The following is a 26419-nucleotide window of genomic DNA, read 5'->3' on the forward strand; positions in this document are numbered from 1 at the left end:
AAGTTTAAATAATGAACTCTCTGAAATTTAAGTACATACTTATTTACGTGGTATGTAAATAAGACTTATTCAGTTGGAAATGCTTTTAAACATTGAAAATTGTGAACTAATAACATATTATTGAATCAAAAAGACTTCAACCTAATCTTATCCATAAGTAGGCTGAAATTATATTTTTATTTGAATGACAATCTCAAATGCCCAGGGCTCTTTGGATAACACCAAAATGTAATTCATTAGTTACTTCATAGCTCAGTTATTATTGTCCTATACGTGATGCAATTTGTCTTAGAAACATTAGAAACAAGAAAGAAAATATTTATACTTAGTATTATGGTGTATTAACTTAGAAAATACTAATACTCAGTATTATGATGTATTAAAATAGATTGGAGAAAAAAAATTAACTACTGGTATCAATGGGCTAGGTAGGGATGTTTTACTGTCTCACATTATTATTTTTATAGTCATTTTATATAATTCTCAGTATTCCAGTTAACAATATTGAAGTTTAACTGATTCTCATGCTTTTGTGTTCCAGCAATGGCTTACAGCAAGGAACCATCCTTTTCCATATGACATAGACAAGAGTTGTGGACTTAAGACTTGTTTATCTATGATAAGGCCAGACACACACCTTCCAAATTCCGATTTTGTCAGAGTCTGTTTTATGTTGCTAGAAGAGAATACGACAGACTGGGTAATTTATAATGAACAGAAATTTGTTTGGCTCACAGTTCTGGAAGCTGGGAAGTCCAAGAGCATGGCGCCAGCATCTTTTGAGGGCCTTCCTGCTGCATCACCCCTGGCAGAAGGCGGGAAGACAAGAGAGCATGAGAGCGACAGTGGGTGAGAGAGCAAGAGGGCTGAACTCATTCTTTTTTTTTTTTAAATCAGGAATCCGCTCCGTGGACAACTAACCCACTCCCTCAATAACAGCATTAATCTATTCATGAGAGCAGAGCCCTCCTGACCTAATCACCTCTTAAATTTCCCACCTCTCAACATCGTTGCACTGGGGACTAATTTTCCAACACATGAACTTTGAGGGACACAGTCTATTTCTCATAAATGATTAGCTGAACTGCTTGTCCTTCCTGATCGATGTGTACTAAAGACCCACCAACTTAACTTGACAAAACTTTAATCAGTCTTCTCCCCTCCCCACAAGCTCCTGAGTCTTACCACCCTTGAGCTTAAAGAATAAGGAACACCTCCTCAACGTCCCCTCCTGAGAATTAGCTGACCACAGGGAAAAGCACGCCTGATCCACCTCCCATCACAAGTCCCCACGCCTGTCCTGTCTGGCTCTGTGTGCTCCTTCCTGAAAAAATAAAGCCCTCTTTTGCCTGACCTTTGAGATGCATCAGGTCATACAGTCAGAGTGTTTTCCCTGTTGCAAAAAGGTAGTTTGGTGAACAAAGGGCTAGGGAATTGGGTCTGCTGATTGAGCTAAGGATGAACTCATAGGGTTGGGAAGTAGAAATGATCTTCTTGGCTGAAGACATTTCCTAGGTAGGAGGTCTCAGGACTTGTTGGATTGATTCCCAAGCGTGTCCATGGGTCAGATTGACATAAGTAGGTCCCCCCAAATGCAGAGTCTGGAAGATACCTCGAAGACCAATTTTAGGTTTTACAACAGCAATGTTACCTATAGAAGCAGTTGGGATAGTCACAAATCTTGCACCTGTCAAGGAGGCGTGACCTTAAGCAGTGAGCAGTTACAGCAGCAGGGAAGTCAGGGAACAAAGGCTGACTAACTTTTGGCTGTATCTATACTTTTATAGAAATCAGACTTTCATCACTATTCTTTCCTTATGGCCTTACATTATTTTAATACAGGTGGTTTAAGATTATTCTAGTGGCCGTGTAGAGAATGAATTAAGAAGATGGGGCTGAGGGAAGGTGTCCAGATAGCAAGCAGCAGCCAGGAAGCTGCTGAATGGTCCAAGTGAAGAAATGATGAGATCTGTTCAGTATTAACAGGTATTTTTGTATAATTCTGATGGCTTTTGTTAGTTTCCAAACTCAGTGTACTTCAAAATCAGAATTATTATTCACATTCATTTTCATACAATTCTGCTGATGCTTATCACTGGAGATCAGAAATAAGGTGTAATTCTCCACTTCCTGCCTGCAAATGCTAAGGAGGTATCCTGTATACACTGAAGGGTGTTTTGCCCTAACTCATTTATTATGTAAGAATGAACTACTATTGGATTAAATTAATTGTAAATAGATTGTGGGGTGGTACACTTAAAGGCTATCGAATGCAATTTACAATGCTTAATAAAAAACATCTATATTTGGAGAATTTTTAAAAAATGATGCAAACCTTTACTTGAACTGTGGCTGTGGGAATATACAAATTGGAGAAGTGAGAGCATGAGAAGCCACTTGTACTAATTAGCTAGGGCTTCCATTACAAGACACCACAGACTGGATGGCTTAAAAAAACAAATTTATTTCTCACGGTTTTGGAGGCTCAAAGTCCTAAGGTCAAGGTGCTGGCAGGGTTGGCTTCCTCTGAGGTCTCTCTCCTCGGCTTGCAGGTGGCCGCCCTCCTGCTGCTGTTTCACATGGTTGTCCGTCTGTGCACAGCGTGCCCCTGTCTCTTCCTTCTCTTACGAAGACACGAGTCATATTGATTAGGGCCCCACCCTGATGGCCTCATCTTGACTTAGTCACCTCATTACAGGCCTTTCTCCAAATGCAGTTACCTTCTGAGATACTAGGGGTTAGGACTTCAACATATGGATTTTGGTGGGGGCACAACTCAGCTCATACTCATTCTCTATAAAGAACTGGTTGAGATGAAAATGATGGCTGCAGGCACCTTCCCGTTTATTTAGTACTTGACAGTTTACACAGCAGTTTTACATGCTCGCTTCATTTAATGTGAATAGGCTTTTGTTATCTGGCCCAGTTTTCTTGGCTACAGCTGCACCTACAAAAGAATTCTGCTGCCAACTAGAGTTTGGGATGATTGGGGGATACGTGTTGGAAGATGCCCACGTCATGTTCCAGTGATCTTCACATCCCAGCTCTCCTTTAGATTCTGCTTATTTTGAAGCTACTACATAAACAGACAAAAAACATGTGATTTAAATGTCATATCCTTTACCTTTTCTGAAGAAGGAACAAATCCAGTTTAAAAAAACAGAACTAAAAACTAAGCTAAAGAGTAAGGCGGCTTGACTGGGGCTTGAGGATCCACTTCCAAGACAGCTCACCCACATGACTGTTGCCAGAAGGTCTTGGTTTCTCACCACATGAAATGGTTTGAAATGTTCTCATAACACGGCTGGTGGGCTTTCCCCAGAGTGAGTATTCTGAGAGAGCAAGTAAGAAAGAAGTCGCGATGCTTTTTAAGACCTAGGCTCAGAAGCCATATACTTTCACCTCCACCATATTCTACTTGTTAGTAGCAGGTCATTAAGTTCAACCCTCATTCAAGGAGAGAGTTCTTAATTTATTACACACACACACACACACACACACACACACACACACACACACACACACACAGGTATCAGCTGAAAATCTTGACCCTGAAGTCCCACCCTGCAATAACGTTTGTCTGTGATGCAGGAGGAAGTTTGAGAAGCATTAGAGAATTTCTTTAGTCACAATCCTGTCCTATTCCTCATTTTCATTGCCAAACAAGAACTTTTCCTACTCTGTACTCTAGATGATGCTCTCAGCTTTTGACAAGCAAAATGACAGATCCTTGAGCTGTATGTCAGCTATTTAAATCCTATGACCCTCTACCACCTGCTTACTTGATAGATGAGGAAGCCAAGGTACAATGGCTTGCTTAAGGTCATACTGCCAGGTTGTGGCAGAATTAGGATTAGAACCTATTCTGGGTTCTGGACTACTATTCAGTCTTATGAGTTGAAGATGGCATCAACAGGCCTGAACCGGTACCACTGCTTCACCTTACTACTGAAATCATGGATGACACTATTGGCAAACCTAACACCTGCATCCAACCCTCACCACCTCTGGTCACCTAGACTCTCTATAGGGGCTAGGAAAGCTAAAAACTCAATTTTCCAGCCTTGTTTGCTTTTAGAGGTAGCCATGTGGTACAGCTATGGCAATGGAAATGTGAACAAAGAGAGAGAATATGATTCCTACCTATCAGGAGGACATCAAATAAATAAATTTGATATTAAATCAAATAATCTTTATTTCATAAATCACATTTATTTGGTCCATATTGATATCATAATTCAAAGTATTTATCCATTATGGGTACTCATCTGAGACAGAATGCATCCTGATAGAACTATACAAGCTGAGAATTAAAGTGACCATTGGATTAAATTTTAGTTTGGAGAGGACTTCAGTAGCAACATGCTGCATAAATCTGATCCCTATTTTTCCCCTATAAATTTTACACAAGTAACAAAAAGACTGTAAAAAACTCCATAAAATTTATTTCCAGTGAACCTAGGAGACAGATAGAATCTTCAGATGCCAAAATAGACATAAGGGCTGCCAAAAGAGCTGAGATTTAGCAGAAGTAGTGCGGGGAGAAAGTGAAAGGAGTGGAGTGAGAGTCAAGAGGGACTCAGTCATAGCAGATCTCAGCAAACAATACCCTTTTTGAATGTGAGTGGCTCCCACTTGGAAAAAACTGTCCCTAGTTTGTAACAATCAGTTAGGGGCAGAGAAGAGCAAGATTGGCTGGGAGGCCCTCCTAGACCTGGCTTGGTTCAGGGAAGGAGAGGAGGCAGGGCTGTCTACACAAGGTACCACAGGAAGGAAACACATTTACACGCGGCAGCACGCATCTGTGGCATCGGCAGAAGAGAAGCACGTTGTGAAGTCTGGAAGGCTACCATGGCCTGGATTTCCTACAAGCAATGGTACTGTAAATCATTCAGTATTGAGTATTTAAGAAAAAGGAACTACCATAGGACCAATACGAAGATACTATAAAAAAAACCATATGAGAAATTAGCAAAGATTAACAGATAAACAGTATTCATTTTTGAGAAATTTTGGAGAACAGTGAAAACATTCCACCATGAATATTAAAATCAAGTGATTCAATTGCCTCTATAAAGAAATTGCACAAAACAAAATGTAAGAAGCCAAGGAAGAGATAATGAGGTAACAGGAAGAAAAAACACGAGCTCAGAAAAGAAGTTACAGAAAAAAATACATACTGTGGGAAACCAAATGAGACATGGTAATAAAATAGAGAAAAAAACAAATAAAATGGAAATAAAGAAAAATTAAACTGTTCTCATAATAGGAGACTAGATAATTCAGACCAACCTCGCACTAAAAAGAACTAGAGAAATGAGACAAAATATTTATTTAAAAAATTCTGCTTGAACACTGAAAGGCCAATAAGATGACAGAGAAGTCCTGTCCCAAGATTCAGGAGGAGATGGAACTCTAGGGCTGAACCTGACATTTGGGGTCAATTTTGCCCAGACACCATTTAAAAATCTGGAAAGGAGTCTGAGGGGCTGATTAGAAGTTGTGATGTCCTCTTGGGGAAGGCAGAAAACACTGGTGTAAAAGACCCACTAGGGATGGAGGCTCTTATATGCCCTTGCATTTTGGATCTAGACCCCAAAGACTGAACCCTGGGAATGATGGTGAGCCAGAAGTGTCTATGCATAAACTACAGCCCAGACTCAGGTGATCTGTGTGACTTAGATAATTTCATGTCCTAAAACTGGGTTAAGAAGTTCTCAGTCTGACAGTATCTCCAAGCAGAAACAAATAAAAATTTGTCTCTGGAGGAGGACAACAGCATCTTAGACCTCATTTTTTTTCTACAAACAATTCTGCAAACATAATTTTGGCATATCATTAAAAATAACCAGGCCTAGGAGTTAAGAAGAGAACATGAAAAAGAACCAACAGAAACAACACACTATAGAAACAGATCCTGAAGTGGCACTAAATTTGGAATCGTCATACTTACACACAGAAGTTAAATTAACAAATCTAAAATTTGAACATTTTGGGCAACAAAGTAAGGACAGTAATGAATTATAACCCATGAAATAACATAGGAATCCATGAGTTCATACTGACATAAATTGAATAAAGGGGAAAGAAATGGGTAGGGGGAGCTGTTCCTTAAAGCAGAACTCCAATAAATGTAGAAGAGATGATGGAATCAGATAATCGCCACTTTGTGGCAACCACCACAGGAATAGATATGAAATACATAGCGATAATTGATTAACATTAGTATAGTTTTCTCTTGATATTTAAATATATATCTTTCTTCCATCCTTTTATTTTCAAAATTTTGGTCTACGTTTTAGGTCAATCTCATAAGCAACATGTGGTTGTTTTTCTGAAGTTTGATATCCTTTGTCTTCTAATTGGAATACTCAAGCTATTTTCACTTAATATAATTTATGAATACATTTGGGCTTACATCTATGTTTTCTATTTGTCCCACCTGTTCTATATTCCTTTTTCTTTTGCTTGTCTTTCTTGATATGATTGAATACCTTTCATCATTCCATTATTCCCCCCTATTATTTTTGCTTTCAAATGAAACTCAACTTCATACATAGCCTGAACATTCTAAATTTCAGTTATTTTTGTTGTATCTCCATACTACCTGGTCTACTTAATCTGTTTAGTCATTAACATTTATTCTAAAAGGAAATGTTACATTGCTATAGTAAATTTTAAATAACCGGGACCACTTGCCATAAATAGAAAATAACCACACTCATTAAATGTAGAAGTTACAACAAAAAGTGCTCATTTTATGTACCACCTATGGGAAACACTTCCATATTCCGCAAGTCTTTGCCAAGATCTAGACCTACACTGCCCCAAATAATAGCCACTAGCCACATAGAGCTATTTAATTAATGCTAAACAAAATTTTAAAAGCTTAGTTCTTCAGTCACACTGGCTACATTTCAAGTGTTTAATAGTCACATGAGGCTACTGACTGTGGTATTAGGCAGCACACCTATAGAACATTTTCATCATTGTAGAAAATTCTGAACAGCATTGTTACAGACCTGCTCTGTAGCAACTCCACCCCTCCCCCACCCCCATGCTGAGCCACACTAGTCATCAGTCTTGGAATGTATCAAAACTCTTTTCCTGGTTCAAGCCTTTGCAGTTTCCCATCCCACTGCCTGAAAAACTCTTCCCTGCTCTTTGCCTTGCTAGCTTCTTTTCATTTTTTAGATCTAATCTCATTAGCCAGACTTTCTCTGGCTGTCTCAAACGGTACCTACTTCCAGCCTCTACTCCATTATCTCCCATGTCATCAGCCCTTTGGTTTTTTCTTTCACTGGAATCATTACAATTTACAATTATTTTATTCACACCTGTTTACTTCTTATCTTTACCTAAGCTATTCCAATTGTATTTCTATCACAACTAAAAAGAGCTTCAGTTCAGAAAAAAAATGTCTAAGTTACTCAAAAGCACAAAGTCCACAAAAATGGATACCAAGGCATGATAGAAAATATGAAAGAAAAAGCTCAGTAAAGTTAGGAAATTATGTATACAGATCCACATAGAAACTTAATAAAAACCTTATTTCACCCTTTAAACTATGGATTTCCCCAGAATATGTCACTGCATTCAAAATGCTCAAATGGAAAGGTCAACAAAACTAATGAATAAATACATTTTATTATATAGTTTAGAGATGTTTAAAGAAAAATGTTAATAAAATAAGGCAAGTCTAAGTTCAAATTTAAATGCAATACTTAGAAAGATGGCTATATAATTTTAGCTAGGACAATCACTAAAGGGGAATACCCCTTGAAAGTGGGAGGGGTCCATATACCTTTTTAAATAGCAAGCTGAGGTTCAGGTGGTGGTTGTATTTTTTTTTTTTTAATGTTAGAGATTTTATTAAAGTTAACATTCCACAAAGTCATACAAAACAAACTGTAAAAAATTCCAGGCATACAAACCATTATCTGTGATAACGTGCCATCTTTCTTCTCCAAATGTCAAAAATGTACTTGTTTTAATGACACAAAAAAGTCTTTAGAAAGTCAAATGCACTGTCCTTCTGTGTTGGATAAGAAACCTATGTCTTCATTCATTTCATGGAATCCATGTTAAAAGAACCCTGTCTTGGTTGTATGTTATCACAGGACTCTTGTATTAATCCATTTTCCTCAAATCCCCATAGTGGATTGCCATCTTGATTTCTTGGTAGTAGGGTCCATTTGAGACTCTTCAAGCTGAGTAGGTGTAAATGCTTCCACTCTGTACAGGCTTTTTTGAGCATTCAGTCTGGGAGTTCACATTTCTGTTATATAAAATACAGACTTTCCCAAAGATTTCCTTTATCCTCGAGGATAAAACTCCAGTGTCTCAGTCTTCAAAATGTCATACCTCAAATAAAAAAACTGTATTTGTTTAGAACCATCAGCAACTAAGTTAATTTTAATCTTGTAAATCACCAGGCCCTAGCAAGGCCACCGGCACCTCCTGGTCACCCAAACCTGAGTCCCAGCCCAGACTGTCTGCCCGAGCCAGGTCCAGCCTCTCTGGAGCCCAGGCAGCCACGGTGGCCACTGCTGCAGCAGTGCTTTTGGAGTTGGAGTTGTGGGCCCTGCCACCAGTGTGTGGCCGCCTCTTTTTTCTGAGGTTTAAAAGCATCAGTAGAGTTAGTATATACCTTAAGCTTTACACAATTGGACAGTAAGAAACAAAGTGGGATATTCTATCAATGCCATAAATTTCCAAGCTAATAAGTCATAAAATCCTAATGTAGCGTGAAGTAGGACAGGGAAGATAATCTGCATTTACTGGTTAAAGAGAAGTGACAGGTCAGAATTTTCAATGTATTAAGTTATTACTTAGGTATACTTACAACATTTTGTGAAATAAAAAGTTAGGTATTATCAGTAGAACCCTTTACTAAATGGTGAGGATTGCTGCCAAAATAAACAGCTAATTATCTAATTATGAGTTAACAATCTCTTTTATTATACATTCCAGACATACTCTTGCCCCTTCTCTACTGTATTACCGGCAGCTGGAATCCAGTTGTGCAATTATGGCAAATGGACAAATTTGTTCCATCAGTTATGAGATAGAAGACCTTTAATTGTACTAGCAAATAGTTTATACCCTGGAGGATGTTTCCAGGAATATTGGTTTAATTGAGACTTTAATTACGGTCCATGAGCTTTATGGAAAATTCAACAAAAAATTTTTCTTTGGAAGAATGTTATAGGTATATGGTCACTAATGCATAAAAAAAATGAGACTCATCAGTACATTTCCACTTGAAACATAAAGCTCTGAAATCTGTGACTAAGTGAACAAAGGAATAGTCCTAAAAATTTCTTTTGCAACATAACAAAAAGATACTCCAAACTAAAAGGGCAATAAGTTTAATTAAATGGCAGATTTAACGACATAGTTTTCATTCTATAAATAATTAACTAGTGACCTCTCCTAAAGTCAGAGGACAAATAAGGAAACCATTTCTGTCATATTCTACAATTCTGGAAAATAGGAGTTAGAAGTTCCAGGACTTAAATCTTTATGCTACAAAGAACAATTATCCACTATGATTAGGAAATGGTTTCCTAAAGGGCATTCATTTTTTGGGGTCATAAAGAATTTTCTTTTCTTTTTTCTTTATTCAAAACATTCAGTAAAGGAAAAAGATACCAGGAAAATTTTATCATTTGGTTCCCCTCACCCCCCACTTTGTTTAAAGTATTTGAAAAACCACACACCAAAGTCATCTGAAAATAAGATCATTTCCTTTGCTGGATAAGCATCTTGTACAAATTAACCACTCAATAAACCTTTCTTGAAATGAACAGAAACTTTACACCAGTGTCATTATGTTACCTTTAGAGAAGAGGATACAAAACTACTAAAAACAAGTAACATAGGCTTATAGTTTTAACAAAAACCTGTGGGAGTCACATTCAAATCAGAATTTTGATTGGTTTCCTTTATTATTACTACTACTACTATGGTCTGCTCACAAATTCTGCAGCTGGCAGTTCATTTCAAATCCTTCTAAGAGTCCACTCCATGAGCTAAACATGCATATATATTTTTAAAAAGTAAATCTGTATCACATAGTAAGGCTAGAGGCAGTTTAATGTAATCAAAGGTTATATCTCTGAAAAATATGATGGTAGGATACTGAATCTTAGGTGACCTAGGTTTGTTAACTCTTGGTTTGCTTCAAATACTGATGGGCTATGTTTGAAGTATAGCCTCAACTCTTCCCCGCTACTTACAGCTGTCCAATAATAAGGGCACAAGCAGTAAAATATCTGAAGCATAAAACATATACTGTTAATGACAAATGTTTCAGAACTTCAGGAATAAGATTAATGAAGAGCAAAGGAAATCTAGAACAAGGAAAGGGAAGGTACATTTATTAAAAACAATACGCAGTCCTCGATAACAAACAAAAAAATCATTTAGAATCCAAACACTATACACTGTACACTGTAACAATGCATACACATTTAAAAAAACAAAGACCCATGAAGTAATTTTTTAAAACTTTCAAAAGGAAAAAAAATATTCTGTCTCTCTCCTGCTGGAGATTTTCCCGCAAACACACCATGCTAGACCAGCATTCCCTTTCAAATGTTCTGTACAACATGGTGCTGCATAATGTGTGCAATTATTTTGATGAACACATTGTTTCTGAATAAAATCGTGGTTTCTGTATGGATGATCCAGAACATAAATAAATGGCTCCACTTAATAAAAAATATTCGTAGGCTGGAAGCGCAGTGACAATCATTTTCCAAAGTCTTCAGTTTTAACAAAAGGTACAGAATAAACTCATTTTCACATTATTTTGCATGAGTATCAAGTACTATGTAAAAATTGATGTAAAATCTGAAGTTAGCCAAAACTAGTGTCTCTAAAGATCAAAGTTCTTCACTCAGCATGGCTGATAAATTTTTCTTGCCTTTGTCACTAATAATGCTTGTCAAACCAAAGAACTTTAAAAAAAGAATATGCGCTGCTAAAGGAAGATAGTACCAAAAATGTCATACTGATCTTCAATCTTAAGACACACACAGTTCCTGTTGGACACTGGACTGTGAAAGTTTATTATCTTCAGTCTTTTCATGACCTGGGGCATGGCAAGTAGTCTTCCGCTTAAACAACCGAAGACTCAATCGTAATAATTCATTGTCTACCATTGGAGCATTTGTGTAAGCTTGTTTTACAGTACCCTATTTGGAGAAAAAAAAAAAAAAAAAAAAACAAGAAAAAAAAAAAGTACATTATTAGCTGACAGTAGAAAAGACAGGCACTTTTAACCTCTATCCAAAATAGCAAAGTTATAAGAGTACTTAATTTTGGATGGATACTAAATTAGCTTTATTAGATTTATAAGAAAAATTAGGAAATATGTTTGGGCCCAATGAATCTTAGAAAAGAAAGAAACCTTCAGAGGGCACCTAGTCTAATTTCTTGCTTAAAGTATTAAATAGGAATCTTTTCAACAATTCCTGACAGGTAATCAACCAGTTTTACTTCATCATTTCTAATGGAAAAAAAAAAAAAAAAAACCACACATTCTATTGTTGAATGGCACTATTTCTTCCGTGTGATGAAATAAACTCTCTTTTATGGAAGTACATTATAATTTTATTTTACTTTTACTTGACAATCCTTCAATTTCATGAAGAGAAACATCATGACTTCCTTCTTCACTTTTTTTTTAAAGACAGGGTCTCACCATGTCACCCAGGGTAGAGTACAGTGGCGTCATCACAGCACACTGCAACCTCTAACTTCAGAGCTCAAGCGATTCTTCAGCCTCAGTCTCCCAAAATGTGAGGATTACAGGCATTGAGCCACCACTCCTCCCTCCCCTCTTTTTTTCTTTCGCAAGCCTAACATTCTACATTCCTTACTGGTCTATTAATGTCAGCTCTAGAACTGAATACATTCTTTAGAAGTTACCTGATCATACAGTATCCTGAGGAACTACTACCTCCCTTGTACTAAAATGTGTATCTATATTATTGTAACTTAGAGGTACAGTAGCATTTTATGAAAAGTTATTGTCATAGAGGAGGAATGAGGGAAAGTTACAAAATATTTTTTATAAAATGGAGGCAGGATTCTGATGAGATTGTAAACCATACAGTCTTTCTCAACTGGGGTCTCTTATCTGAACCAAACAGAAAATGATTTGAATGATTATTTTTCAATTTAATACCAAGAATGGTGGTAACTGGTACTATTCTAGATGCATAGGAAAGGTGATGCATTACACACATGCTTAGGGCACTGGGGCTTCATTCCCTCAGACTCTCTTTTTTATAAATTTAATTTCCCACCCAAATTTGAATATTTTTCTTAATGAAGTAATCTTTTCTATAGCAATGTTACAGCCAAAGATAATTCTGTGTATTCCTAACTGTTCCCAAGTAAAAAGCTAGTAAATTAATGCTATTCTAACTTTTTAAGACCAATTCTCATTTGTCCTATAGGTTGAGTATCCCTTATATGAAATGCTCTGGACCAGAAATGTTTTGGATTTTTTTTTTATTATTATTTTTAAGTATTTGCATTATACCTAGTTACCCAGTTGAGAATTCCTAATCTTAAAAACCAAAATCTGAAGTGTTCCAAAGAGCATTTCCTTTGAGGGTCATGTTCGTGCTCAAAAAGTTTTGGATTTTGAAGCATTTCAGATTTTTGAATTAGGAATACTCGACCTGTACTACCCATGCCCACCACACTCACCCCAAAATAAAAATGTTTCTTAACTTTAAAAAATCTAAAATGTTTTCGTCTTAGGCTTATCAAACCTCATTATCAGATGTCTTCCAAATCTAAACTAATTTCAATTTCTCTTACTTTTCAATTCCCTTTATTCTTCTCAAGTAAATGTTATATATAATAACTTTTTCACTCTCTTCCAATTTCATACATTCTCATAAACATTTGTCCTATAAATATCCTCACCATTCTGTGTCTGGGAAATTTTTTCCCTTGATTTTCAATTTAAATAAATTTCTAATATGCTTACTGAGAAAGAAGCATTTCAAAAATGAAAAAAAAACATTTCACAGAAACAATATTTTAAACTTTATGCATGAAGTTTTAAATATGAACTAATTGTTATTCAAAACAAATATTCATTAATACTACTGAAGTAAAATTAAAAGTATATAAATTTTAATGGAATTCTTCCTTTTTTATGTGTAAAAGAGTAGGAAGCCTAACTCATAAAAATCATAAGATTATAATCTCACTTTAAAGAAATCAAAAGAAAAACATACCATTCATACTATTCATTTTGTGTTTTTTCCAAGGAAACAACAGTACCTTCTCATTTTTAACAAGCTGCTTTCGGATTGCAGAATCCCGTCTGAAGCATAACGCCTTACAACACGGTCCAAGATTACTAAGGAGACTTGCTCTTTCTTCTTTTCGCAGTAATGCAGCCATGTTGAGAGCCCCTAATTCATGTTCAAAAAGACTGTCTGCATCTTTCAATAAAAATAAGCACGCATTAAGTTTTCCTGAAATTGAAAAGTGTTACCAACTACTTAACTGAATATTCTATATAATCTATACTTTATCAAAGTTAGCAGGATTGGTGAAAATTATTTCATATTAAAGGCAATATATCTTCTGTGAAGACCATCAACATGTAGTTCCTTTGCTAGTCTTAAACAAAAATAAATACTTTGATAGCTACTTTCAATGTGCTTAAAATATAAGAAAAGCAGACTTGGGAGAGAGAATTTAGACACTGATTATTAAGACTGAGAAGAAAAGCTCAAGAATCACTGAAGTCAAATTCACTATATTGCGTACTATCAAATACTACTTAAAGTTTTAGATTTCAGGACATTTTTATAACAAGATTCAAATGTAATAATAATATTTAATACTGTGACCTCTAAAAGTCACTTAAGTTAGCAAAGTGATTAGGTATTCGACCAATCTGCAAATTTTGTTCTAGATCTGGTCACCATAAAAACCTAGGACAATGTATTAAATTAAAATTGCTTAGTTTTAAGTCACAACATGCAAGATACAGAGAAATCACTGAACATATAAAAAATAAATAAAGATTTTATAGGTTGGGGTTAAAAACAGACAAAAAAAGAAGTCAAAATAACCAAACAGCACCAGCCAGCAATCCAAATATATAACTCTAAGAGTTGGCCAAGAGTACCAAAGACAGCAGGGTACTACTGCCTCTATTCATACAACATGATCAAACAGGTTACTGTTAGAACCCACAAAGGAAAGCAGTAAATAATACCTAGGTAAAAACAGAACAAACACATTTTATTAGAAATGAATAATGTTGTATTACATAGTTCATTTTAATTTTCTGAGCTGTAAAGCATGAGTACTGAGATTAGATAATCAACAATAAACTAGTCTCATGTAACATACATAGTCAACAGGTTATATATTATACCTACCTAGTCAGTAGGTATATAACATAAGAAAAGAATAAGTGTGCAGAAAAACTCAAAAATAGTTCCCAAACTTTTAAGTCTATCAGAATCATCTGAGGAGCTTTTTAAAATACATTCCCTGGGCTCTACCCCAGATCTACAGAATCTGAATCTCCAGAATTGGACCAAGATACCTTAAGGAAAAAAAGGGCAGTTTTTCAGATGATTCAGATACATCAATGTTTAAGCCAACCAATGACACAGTCATATATGCACATGATTAAAAACAAAAACATTAATTATCATCCTACTACAGATATAAATATGGAAGAAATTTGTATCGATCCTATGCCCTTCCTTAAAAACTGCTCATTATGACAAATTTCTTTTTATTGGCATTCTTATTTGCTGCTTTCACAACAGTAGAATACAAAATGCACACCTGTAAACCTCCCTAGAGAGTATTACATTGCTAAACTTCCAGTCTCTTCATGGTTTTGAACTGACCAGCACCAAATTACTCAAGAGACAGACTTATCCCATACTTAAGAACAAGTAAAAAAAAAAAAGGAACCAAAATAATTGGAAAAGTTTAACCATAGTGCAATTATTATAGAAAAACCTAGACAGGCCAGGCGTGGTGGCTCATGCCTATAATCCTAGCACTCTGGAAGGCCAAGGTGGGAGGACTACTTGAACTCAGCAAGAGCGAGACTCCATCTCTACTAAAAATAGAACAATTAGCTGGGCATTGTGGCAGATGCCTATTGTCCCAGCTACTTGGGAGGCTGAGGTGGGAGGATAGCTTGAGCCCGGGAATTTGAGGTTGCAGTTAGCTATGATGACACCACTGCACTTTACCCAGGGCAACAGAGCAAGACTCTGTCTCAAAAACAAACAAACAAAAAACCTAGACAAAAGCAATTTCAATTTCAGTACACTAGAAGGTTTTCTGTTGTAAGCTGCAGTTTTGTTTTTTTTAAAAATATATGGGGTGGGGGTTTCCTTTCCTTTTTTTTTTTAAACTCATAAACTTAAAAGTATTTATTTATTACAAATAGCAATAAAACTATTACGTGTTAAAATGAACACATTTTTCAAAATAAAAAATCTTAGTAAGCAGTATTGTTTCATATTTTTACATACGCTATCGTTTGAATGCTTTTGTTCCCTCCAAAATTCATGTTGAAACTTAATCCCCAATGCAACAGTATTCAGAAATGTGGCCTTTACGAGGTGACTGAGTCATGAGGGCTTATAAAAGGGCTTTGATGGAGGAAGTTCTTCCCTTTTCACTCCTTCTGTCTCTTTTACCATGTGAGGACCTACACAATGCTATCTATTAATATGAGCAATTAGCCCTCAAGACCTGCCAGTATCTTGGTCTCGGACTTCCCAGCCTCCAAAACTACGAGAAATAAACTACCCAGTCTCAGACATCCTGCTCTAGCATCACAATGGACCAAGACAAACATATGAGGAGAAAACCCAACCTTACACAGGTATGTAGCTGGTTAACAGGAGAGCCTCATAGACTTCCAGAAGTCCTCAGATCACACTCTGAGAACCACTGATCTATAGCAACAGGCAAGAAGACAATGTGGGTACAGATGCTGGTATAAGTGGACAGATGGAGCAGTGAGAGTCTGTACAAAGTGTTGGGGGCTGAAAGAGAGAAATAGTCATCTAGGGGAGTGGAAGAGTGAATGGCCTACGCTGCACTATCCAATGCTCATCCACTAGCCACATGTGACTATTGAGCCCTTGAAATGTGGCTAATATGACTAAGGAACTGATTTTAAAGTTTCACTTAATTATTTAGATGTAAATATAAGTAGCCATATGTGCTAGTGGTTATCATTTTGGTCAGCACAGATTATAGAATATTCCCATCATGGCAGAAAGTTGTATAGGACAGAACTAGTCTGGGAATATATGATTACCAGGAAGCACCAAGGACCCACTTAAGGGTATGATCATGAATTTAAAATGCCAGCCAGCATGGTTGTGTGTTTTTCTCCAGGAACATTCAGCTGTCAGGATCTAGGCACAGAATGAGCAGGGCTGGATTTAACCAGGGTTAGGGTTTTGTCAAGTGAGTATAAAAAAGAAAGAAGAGGAGAGGGACTTACTGATATATGGAATGGAGGATATATAATGATTGACCAGGGAATGCAAATTGGGTAAGGAGGGAACTCAGAGGAAGAAAAGGTGAGGGACAAGGAGCAGTTGGTAGGATCAATGGATTGGAGGTTTGAGTGGAGGGTAAAATGATTGTTGAAATCAGAGTACTAGAGGGAATGAGCTGTAAAGAGAGAAGGAGGTAGTCAGAATGGAATATATGAAGATGAGATGATGATGGTGTCTTAGTCCATTTTCTGTTGCTTATAACAGAATATCTGAAATTGAGTAATCCATTAAGAAAAGGAATTCATTTCTCAGTTATGGAGGCTGAGAAACCCAAAATCAAGGGGCTGCATCGGATGGGGGCCTTCTTGCTGGTGGGACTCTCTGTAGAGTCCTGAGGTGGTACAGGGTATCACCTAACGAGGGGGCTGAGCAATGGGGTTTACTTTCTTTAGTGTTGCATACTTGAATAGACCAAATAGAATATAAAAATCAGTATCAATTTTTCACAAATATTCACTGAATACCTACTATGTGTCAGACACTGTTCTAGGCAATGGCATAGTTAGTATGAATAGATAATTAGACCTTGGATATGGGAGTAACAAAATGAAGGCCTATTCAATATAATGTATCAGTTCTCTAATATAACCACCACAGCAGCAAAAACTAGGGGAGGTCTGATTGTTAAGCAACAATCACCCCCTCCTCCTTACAGTGTATATTTTCATTATTTATGTTAAGTCATCATTAAGTAAGTAAGGGCCAAACTGTATTTCATAGTTAACAAAATCAAACTAGATTTTAACTTTGAATGCCATTAGCAAAAGTCACAGAGCCTATGGCTTTAGAGATAGATAAGATCTTAGGGGTTTTATTCCATCACTTTACAAATGAAATTGAGGCCCACAGGAGCTACTTACTTAAGGCCACAGAACCAACCAAATAATGCAGAAAAAGTGAGGCAAGAACTCGAGTCTTTGGTCACTTTTTAGGTTAATACACATTCATAATTATAATTTATATATATTTCATACATATATACTGCATGTTTATTAGGCCACACTAAAATAAAAAATTTTATTGCTTACACTAATAGTTGAAAGGAAGGACATGGATTCATAAAACTCATAAAACAATTGTTTTCAATTTTATAATAAAAAACTCAATTCTTTAACTATTTTACTCCCTGGAACATGATATAAAATTGTTAAATAATGTTATTGCTTTCACCTTTTATCTCCTTTTCCTTCTCTTTATAACCTACTCCCCCTTCCCCACTAATAACAGTATTAATAAGCCGCAAAACAAACTAAGGTAGGTGCCAGGTAAGAGAAACAGCAAACAAACAAAACAAAAACACCAAACCCCCCCCCGCCCCAAAACCCAACCAACCAGAATCCATAAACTAAATAAACTGGAATAACTGAAGGTTGTTGCAATAAGGTAAAAAAATCAATCTGATAAAACATTTTCAAAATAAGTATTAATAGTAGCAGTTAATATTTTTGAGTGCCAGGAATTGTTCTAAGTGTTTTACTTGTAATAACTCATTTGTTCCTCATAACAACCATCGGACGTTGGTGGTATAATTATTCCCAGCTTACAGATGATGACACTAACACACATATTAAATAAGAGCTAGTAAGCAGTGTACCTACTGAAATCCACCCCATCTGGCCCAACAGAACAGGCTCTTAAGCACTTTGTTAAAGGCTCAATGTAGAAATCTGTATTTAGATAGAATTTCCCAGTTCCCAGGAAGGTTTGCCAAGACTCCTAGTTTCTTGAGAAATGAAAAATATCCAGTCTACTTTTCCAGGTTCTGCTTCATTTAGCCCTGGGTAAACTATTGAGCACTTTGACATTTGAACTTTTCTGTTAAAAAGTAATTTTAATACAGAAAGCTCACTGTACTCTTTTTGCAACTTTTCTGTGGAATTAAATTTTTCTCCAAATAAATTTTAAAAAGGAATTTTGACTATGAGGATTAAATAATGACTATAAATGATTCCTCAAAAAAATATAATAGTACCTATAGTGTAAGTGCTACATAAGAACAGAACAGAATCCTTTTCAAACGGCATCTGAATAGTTAGAACAGACCCAATATACTAAAATGAAATTACCTTTGGGTTTTTCTAAAAGTTTCTGACATGTTTCTTTGACTTTGGTAAAGAGTTCAGAACCTGCCAACTTTTTAGAAATCCCAACTCTCAGCATAACAGCTCCAGGTGTGAATTTCAAGAGTGCAGCTCCAGGCTCTCTTGGTTCTTTCGGATGCTTTGGCATAAGACCAGACCAATCCACATCGATCACATCTAAGGGATCTGTAAAAAGTTAAATACGATTTCTTTTTTACAGCAAGAAATAGCAGTCTTATTATCTATAGAGAAATATAAATCAAGCAAAACACAGAAAACCTTGCATAACAAGTACTTCAAACCAAACATCTAAGAGATATATACTCTTAAAATGAAAGCTTTTCACATATAATATCTAAAATCTAAAGACCCTCGCACATAAAAAATCTTCTCACTAAAAGAAAACAGGCAAGGTAACCCACCCCTATAAATAACTCATTTAAATTATATGGGAGATCCCCAAAGAAATAACTCTATTATTTCCCTCAGATTAGGTCTGATGTTTTTTGAAACTTGGTACCAGAATCCTTTTAAGAACTAAATCTAGGAACCTAACAAAGATAACTAATCATACACACCTTTTACATCAGTAGGAAAAAATTAAGAAATATAAGAGCAAAATAAATCAAAATAAAAATTTAATATTTTATATACCCAGAGTAAAGACCCTCACTATGACAAAAAAATTGTTAGTAACAATCAGACATTAATTGGAATGATCTAAAAGGAATGTCCAGGGGTGTTGCTTTACAGTGTAGTCACTAGAGTGAGCTCTAGTAATAAACAAAGTACTGTAAGTCAAAATAATTGCTAAATTTAGAAAAATGAGAGAATGAGGTACATAAATAGTATTCAAATATAATTTCAACTATTGTAAATTTTTGAAAGGTTGTTCAAAAAGTTGATTTGCATCACCATAGTTGTGAAGCTCTGTACCATATACCAACCATTTAGAACACTATTAGGCAATTAGTATTTGGTTATATTCCAGGTCATATAATTTAAATCTTAAACTCTTAGGATTTTGCTGTTTTAAAATAAAGCCCTTTCTAATTCATAGGCACTGTCTACTAAAAATGAGCAGGCACATACATTATAATTTTCATTTCACTGGCCTTTCAATCTTAATTAAAATATTAAGGGGAAAATTCTAAGTGCCTTATATCAATTCCTATAGTATCAAAGGGAACAAAGAATATTTTACTACCATAAATCAGGTAATTTTTATGTTCAACCACCTCTGCCAATGATTACCTGGCATCTTCTCCTCATCCTGTTGGTCCTCCCTTTTTTCTGCATCACCTGCCAGAATTTCATCTAGTTCATCATCACTGATTGGCTCATATCCTTCTCCAGCACCAGAGCCCAATGAATGTGCATCATCTAACTTGGATTCGTCATCCCCTGCTAAATAGACAAATTCATTTCATTTCAAAGACAGCATTAAAGGGAAGGGATGTCTAAGTCTAACCTAAAGGTAGAGGCTATGTACACTAAAACAATGTGAAAAGTATTTTTTTCATCAGAAAACTGTATTTCTTAACTATGAAAATACTTGAAAATTCTGAAAGAAAAACAAAATATAAAATTTTATTAGTTAATTCAATTTTAACGGCCAGAATACAATATGGACAGCAATTTCAGAACAGGTTATAAGATTATAATTGAAATATAACAAACATAAGCTGCCACTAACATTAATGTTGACTGTGTGTTGTGTTAATTCTTGATAATAAAATTTTAATATTTAAACAATTCTACCAACTTCAAAAGTGTGCAGTAATTTCTTTACCTAAATAAACTTATTAATAAAAAAACTTACAAACTTATTAAAAAATTTATTTGAAACCTAAATCTTAGCTCATAATATTTAGCTCAATATATACATTTTATGGCAGTGAAGTAAAAAAGCAAAAATGCCATGAATTCCCCCCGAACTCTTAATTCCTCTTCCCTATACCAATATTTTGCTTTAATTGATGAATGCAACTTTTAGAATGCTGTAATATAATTTTAATTTTTTTTTGTTAGTACCACTAGTGTACCTTTTATTTACTTATTTTGCCAACTTTTCTCAACCACCTAGGCTACATTTCATCTCCTGCTGAGCTAGCTGTCAACTTAATCCTAAAACTACAGAGTACATTTAATATTTCTAATCACTAGCTACGTGTACACTTTACCAATTCTGTAACACTAGTTTTCAAAATATAACAGTATGCTTTATGGGTATGAATCTGCAGCATATAAGAAGCTATGTTTCTAGTCATTTTAATAATTTTTTATTCTATTAAATTGTATAATAATCTCCTCACACCCCCACCAACTCACCTCTACGGTAACCAATTTTTATAACTTAGTCATATAAATTATACATCTAAACACAAATGTACATAATAGGATTTTTAATTTTTCAAGTTTATGCAACTTATTTTCTTACTTTATGTGAATAAAATCTTCATATCACACAGGTGATTCACCTATATTTTTCTATGCTATACTGTCTGTGATTGTAACTAGCAAATGATATATTTTAGAGATGAGGAACACTGCTTCAAATCACAAGATAGCTAATATAATAATTAGTTCCACTATACTGTATTAAATTCCAAGGGTGTATATCCACTAGAACCACTGCTCATGACTTGATGCTATATTCAAATCATGCTATACTCAAAATTGACATGAAAATGAAAAGTGAAGAAAGCTGAGGTAGAAATGTTTTTGACAAGTCAAATAGGAAAAATACATAATAGTTGAAACACTGAGATATCTATCTATCTAATCAGATAACAGAGATATAACGATCCACTTTTAAAAGCAGATTTTACTATGGGCCTAATATTATAACGTTATATGGCAAATAAAAAGAATAACAACATATTGCTTATATACTAAGTATCTCAGAAGGTTCTTTCTTGGAGGCTTGAAATGGAGAGGTTATTCAGAACAATGGTGTAAATGCTGAAATCAGAACTAGACAGTCCCAGGGAGACAGGAATTTCAGGAGAATCCTCAGCGCAGCCATTACTACTGTTAACTTAGGTTATAATTCACCAAGGAATAAGATGTGGGAGGCATGTAGTACAGGCAGAACATATCTTCATTCATCAGCCACTTATTGTCTCCTTACTGTAGTCTTGATGATAATGAAAAGCTATGGTCCCTAACAAACGAGTACAGTATAGTGGGGGAGAAAACCATGGAAAATAAGTATAATGGTTTCAGTCAATGTTACTGTTTCATATGTTTGTTCTCTACTGCCTTAGAAAACAGAGACCACTAATAGTTATTTAAATCCCTCTCCAAACTAAGATGTCATTTCAATTTTTGTGACTTTAACATGTAAGAAAGAGAAATGACAATTACTCTTTAACTTAATCTATAGACACTGCATCTAAGCAATCTCTTATTTCATTTAGGGTTATTTGAACCAAATGTGCCTTGATGGTGCTACAGAGGGGAACATGTTATTTTTTAAATATCATAAGGCTTTTCCTTATGAATTCTACTTCCCCTATAAAAGAATGGAGTCATTTTGACTGTTAGTGGATGAGCTTTCAAAAGAAAACAGTTCTTTCTCATGAAATCTGAAAAGGAATAAATCAGTTTAACAAAGGGGTGTGGCACTCACCTTCCAAACTCTCAGTTCTCTCACATTTATTTATATCTTCAAATCCCTGCAGAGATCCCAGATCTTTATCTATTCTTTCTTTATCCAAAGCTACAGAGTCTCGGGAAGTGCCTTCTAGGTCTCGCTCATGTTCACTCTCCAGTTTTGCTTCACTGCGTTTCATGGCCTCTATTTGAGAACTCTCAAAAGTTCTGTCTCTGTCTCTGTCCCTGTCCCTTTCAAGAGAATCAGGAATTAGTCTCTCTCTTTCTCTATCCAAGTCTCTCCTTTTGTCTCGTTCTCTGTCTCGTTCTCGCAGTCTATCTCGATCCCTGTTCCGTGCCCAGTCTTTATCAGCATCTCGGTCCCATTCTCTCTGCCTTGTGTCTCTCCTCTCTCTCTCACGTTCTCTTTCATGCTCATATCGATCTCGTTCTTGAAGCCTCTCTCTGCTATCAAATGACCCAGATCTAGAATGGACCTGTCGATCTGACTCAGGAGAACTTCTTCTTGAACTATGGCTTCTTGAATCCTGGCGATCTAAAATAAATATACCATATACAGAGAGTTAAAATATGATAAAATAGAAAAAATGCTTCATTTTAGGATCCTTTAAAACTCACAATTTATCTTTTCCCATATTCTATGTATTTTTATATTCTACGCATACATTTTTCTCTATACCCAAAAATCTCATTTTAAGGAAAAACTGATCTCTATCAATTAAAGTGCTAACTGCCACTATAACCACAAAATATCTTCAAAGAAATAAATAATAAAATGGTTAGGCATTAACAGAACTGATTACTTCATTAGTTGATCTCTCTCTATTCCCCTATCTTATTTTCTGTGGTCAAAAGAGGCAGCACTGGCTGTAGGAAGACTAGCAGGAAAATTGTAGGCATCAAAAAGGGACTTGAATACATAAACCCTTTCACCAAGATATACTAGTAATAACCTGATATTAAACTGATTAACACCACTGAATGTACTTCTATTATAATGTTGGTATTAAAGTGATAACAGGTAACATTTTAATGGGACAGCTTAGCTTTTTTTAAAAGTTCCATAAAATTTAAGGTAGTGTAGAAAGTAACCAATTTAGTATTACTTTAGAATTATAATTTGTATAAAATATACTAACCTAGGAAACACTGACTAGATAACAATTTGATTTTATTACCTGAAGAAGTACTTCGACTGGGTTCTCCACGCTTTAACTGATCAATCCTAGATTTTCTCTCTCCAGTGATTTCCAGGCTTTTTGTTTTTTCTCTGTCCCTCGAGCCACTGTGTAGTACTCTCTTTCGAGCACTTTGATCATCCCCACTTCGATGGGCAGAATCATTGGACGGGGAGCGTAGACGGCCAGATGTATGACTACGATTACTCCGATTGCTCCCAAGGCTGCTACTCCTCTTTTGATCCACTGGCTTGCGATGTGGTGCATCTTCTATAGTAACATGAGGTGCCTCTACTTTTTCCACTCGTGTTCTGTGGCATTTTCTATGTGAGTCTTCACTGGCAAAAGTAGTACTGGCGGTACTGGTGGGGGTGGCAGAGGTGGAAATGGTGGCAGATGTGTTGAAGGAGGTGGTAGCAGTAGCAGCAGTGGCATGAGTAGCAGGAGCAGTCGTAGTGGTGGCAGTAGCCACAGGAGGTGGAGGAGGAAGAAGAGACGACAGAGGAGAAGGGGTGCTACCAGGAGTAGCGGCGCTGGCAGCATGCTCCGATTCCACAACCTCTGTGCGGTCAGGCACATCCTCATCAGACCAGTCACTAAATGCTATATCTTCTTTTTTCAGGGTATCCTCTAGAGAGCCATCTTTATCATTTGACATTTCAACTAATTCCTCTTTGGTTGTTATAGGGGGAGTCCGTGGGCCTCTTTTTTTCTTACTTTGCTGGGTTGCTTCTTCATCAGAAATATCAGAATCACCTTTAGATCTTTTACGTTTCTTTTCAACACTTTTCTTCTTCTGTCCTTTTTTGGGTGAAAACACTTGACCATCTTCAGATGGTATCTCTGTGCTACACCTCTCTATTACAACATCATCCTCTTTCTTTTTCTTAATAGGTTTCTTTTGAATTTTTGCTTTTTTCTTGTTTTCATCATGAGTTCGATCAGATAAATCTCGATCTTCAGACTGGTGGTGTCCTATAATGTCCTGTGCACGTGTTCTTGAGCTTTCCATGATTTCCATCTGTTCTTTCTGTTTATCTAAAGAAGAAACTTTCTCTTTGAGTTCTTGTTCTTCATAGCGCCTTGAACCCTCTTTCCTCTCTGGTTTCCGATCCTCCTCCTTCCACCTACCTTGCCTGTCTTCTGTGAGGTGTGATGGACTAAGAGAACGAGACTCTTGAGGTCGTACAACCTGGCTCAAGAGTCTGTGTTTTTCATCTGAATAAAAGATAAAAGCAATCACACTTTTACCAGGTTAATAAATACTGCACATTACATATAAATAATAATAAGCCAGTCTCTCACTTTTCATTTTAAAACTTTTTAAATGGCAATAATATCAGTAAAAATAAATACACGGCTCTACTAAAAATAGTAGGAAATGACAGTGCTATTCTGATAAAAAGACTATATTTCTAACACATACTTTAGTTACAAAAGGAGATATTCAGAGGCAGCAGAGCAAGAAAGCTTCAAAAAAATCTTAATTCATCAGTTCCTACTAAGATCAAAGAACAGTCTCATGGTTACAAATGAGTATGAATGTAGAGACACAGAAAACAAGACCCTGCTTACTTTTATCATCCCCACTGTTGTAGGCATCACTATCAGGAGAATGTTCACGCCGACGCTTCGGTGACTGCCTAGGGCTGGGACTCCCTTCATTTCTGTAGCGCTTCCTAAATTGAGCAAGCAAATGCAATTTATGAAATTCCAGGAGGCAAAAAAAGAGATTTCTTTACTGTGTTTTTTATCAGTATCTCTTTACTATATCCAGAACATGTAATTGTAAGAAATCAGTATTGTCAGAACGGTGTCATACAATGGGTATTCCCTATCTTTAATAAAAATTCTTTACTTCATTTGTTAAGACTTACAATTGTGGACTTAAAATATATGGCAACATTTCTTCCTTTCTTCATTATATATGTAGAATCACTCAATTCAAAAATTTCCAGATTTAAATATTGCAAGGTGGTAATATGCAGCAGAGAAACCAATATAACAATGTACCCTCTAATACAAGTATTCATCAATTTTACATTCTTATGATATAAAAATGCCTTATGCTGGGAAGCCACATGAGAAAATTTACTATTGGCTCTGGAGTCCAAAAGGTATGAGTTCAACTTACAGCTACATTACTTATTATGCAACTTTAAACAAGTTCCTTGAAGTCACTGAACCTTTGTTTCTCATATGAAAATGGGGGTGAGGGAGATGATAGTCCATCTCATAAAACTGCAGTGAGGAATAAATAACTTATGCCATAAGTTCAGTGCCAGGCATGTTGTGGTTCGGGTGTACTGTTTCTTTCCCCCTCTTAGAACTAAATCACTTGCTTGGTGACAGATTAATACAATAATTCATATGTTCATTGTATTTCTTATTTCTTAGTTGAGCTTTAAATGAATAGTGATTCATATCTTTTGGGTACTTAAATTACTCCAGTGTTTTCCTGTATTTTTATTAAATTTTGACTACCTTTTTTTTTTTTAAGGAATATTGTTTGTTTGTAAGCACTATGGTCAAAAATTAGAAACATATTGCACATGTATCTCCTGGACAGCTCTTTTATATAGATGAGCAACTATGTGGACAAGGAGATGGTCCCAGGTATAGTATGATGACTCATAGGCCTCTCAAGCTTGTGTACCTTCTTATCCAAAGCTCCTCCCATAAACAGTGTGTTTTCTCCAGTCTTTGAATCTGGACTGGCCTAGCCACTTGCTATGATAAGAGAATGTGGTAAAAGTGACACTGCAAATTTGAAAAAGACTCAAGAAGCCTTGCAGTTTCTTCTTCTGCCTTCTTATGTTTTTACCATTACATGCAAACGAAGAGTTTAGACTAGTGGAGGCCAGGAGGTCATGCAGAAGAGAAATAAGATGCTCTAATTGATAGAAATGTGAGTAAGACCATCTTGCACCATCTAGGCCCAACTGCACTG

The 26419-nt window shown here is 35.9% G+C and overlaps 1 protein-coding gene across 3 annotated transcripts in view; it reads right to left on the reverse strand.

Moving 5' to 3' along the window:
* Positions 1-7832: 7832 nt before the first annotated feature.
* The window catches only part of ZC3H13 (zinc finger CCCH-type containing 13), a 73827-nt gene continuing 55240 nt past the window's right edge, over positions 7833-26419 (reverse strand). For all 3 annotated transcript variants that reach the window (XM_045567263.1, XM_045567264.1, XM_045567262.1), the window contains exons 13-19: positions 25045-25148; positions 23470-24687; positions 22308-22826; positions 19928-20080; positions 18659-18859; positions 13312-13475; positions 7833-11201 (exon numbers count right to left, since the gene is read on the reverse strand). In XM_045567263.1, the coding sequence (XP_045423219.1) occupies positions 11031-11201; positions 13312-13475; positions 18659-18859; positions 19928-20080; positions 22308-22826; positions 23470-24687; positions 25045-25148 (2530 nt within the window). In that variant the 3' untranslated portion in view covers positions 7833-11030. The remainder of the gene's footprint in view (positions 11202-13311; positions 13476-18658; positions 18860-19927; positions 20081-22307; positions 22827-23469; positions 24688-25044; positions 25149-26419) is intronic.

The sequence above is a fragment of the Lemur catta genome, chromosome 13 (assembly GCF_020740605.2).
Source record: "Lemur catta isolate mLemCat1 chromosome 13, mLemCat1.pri, whole genome shotgun sequence".
Classification (NCBI taxonomy): domain Eukaryota; kingdom Metazoa; phylum Chordata; class Mammalia; order Primates; family Lemuridae; genus Lemur; species Lemur catta.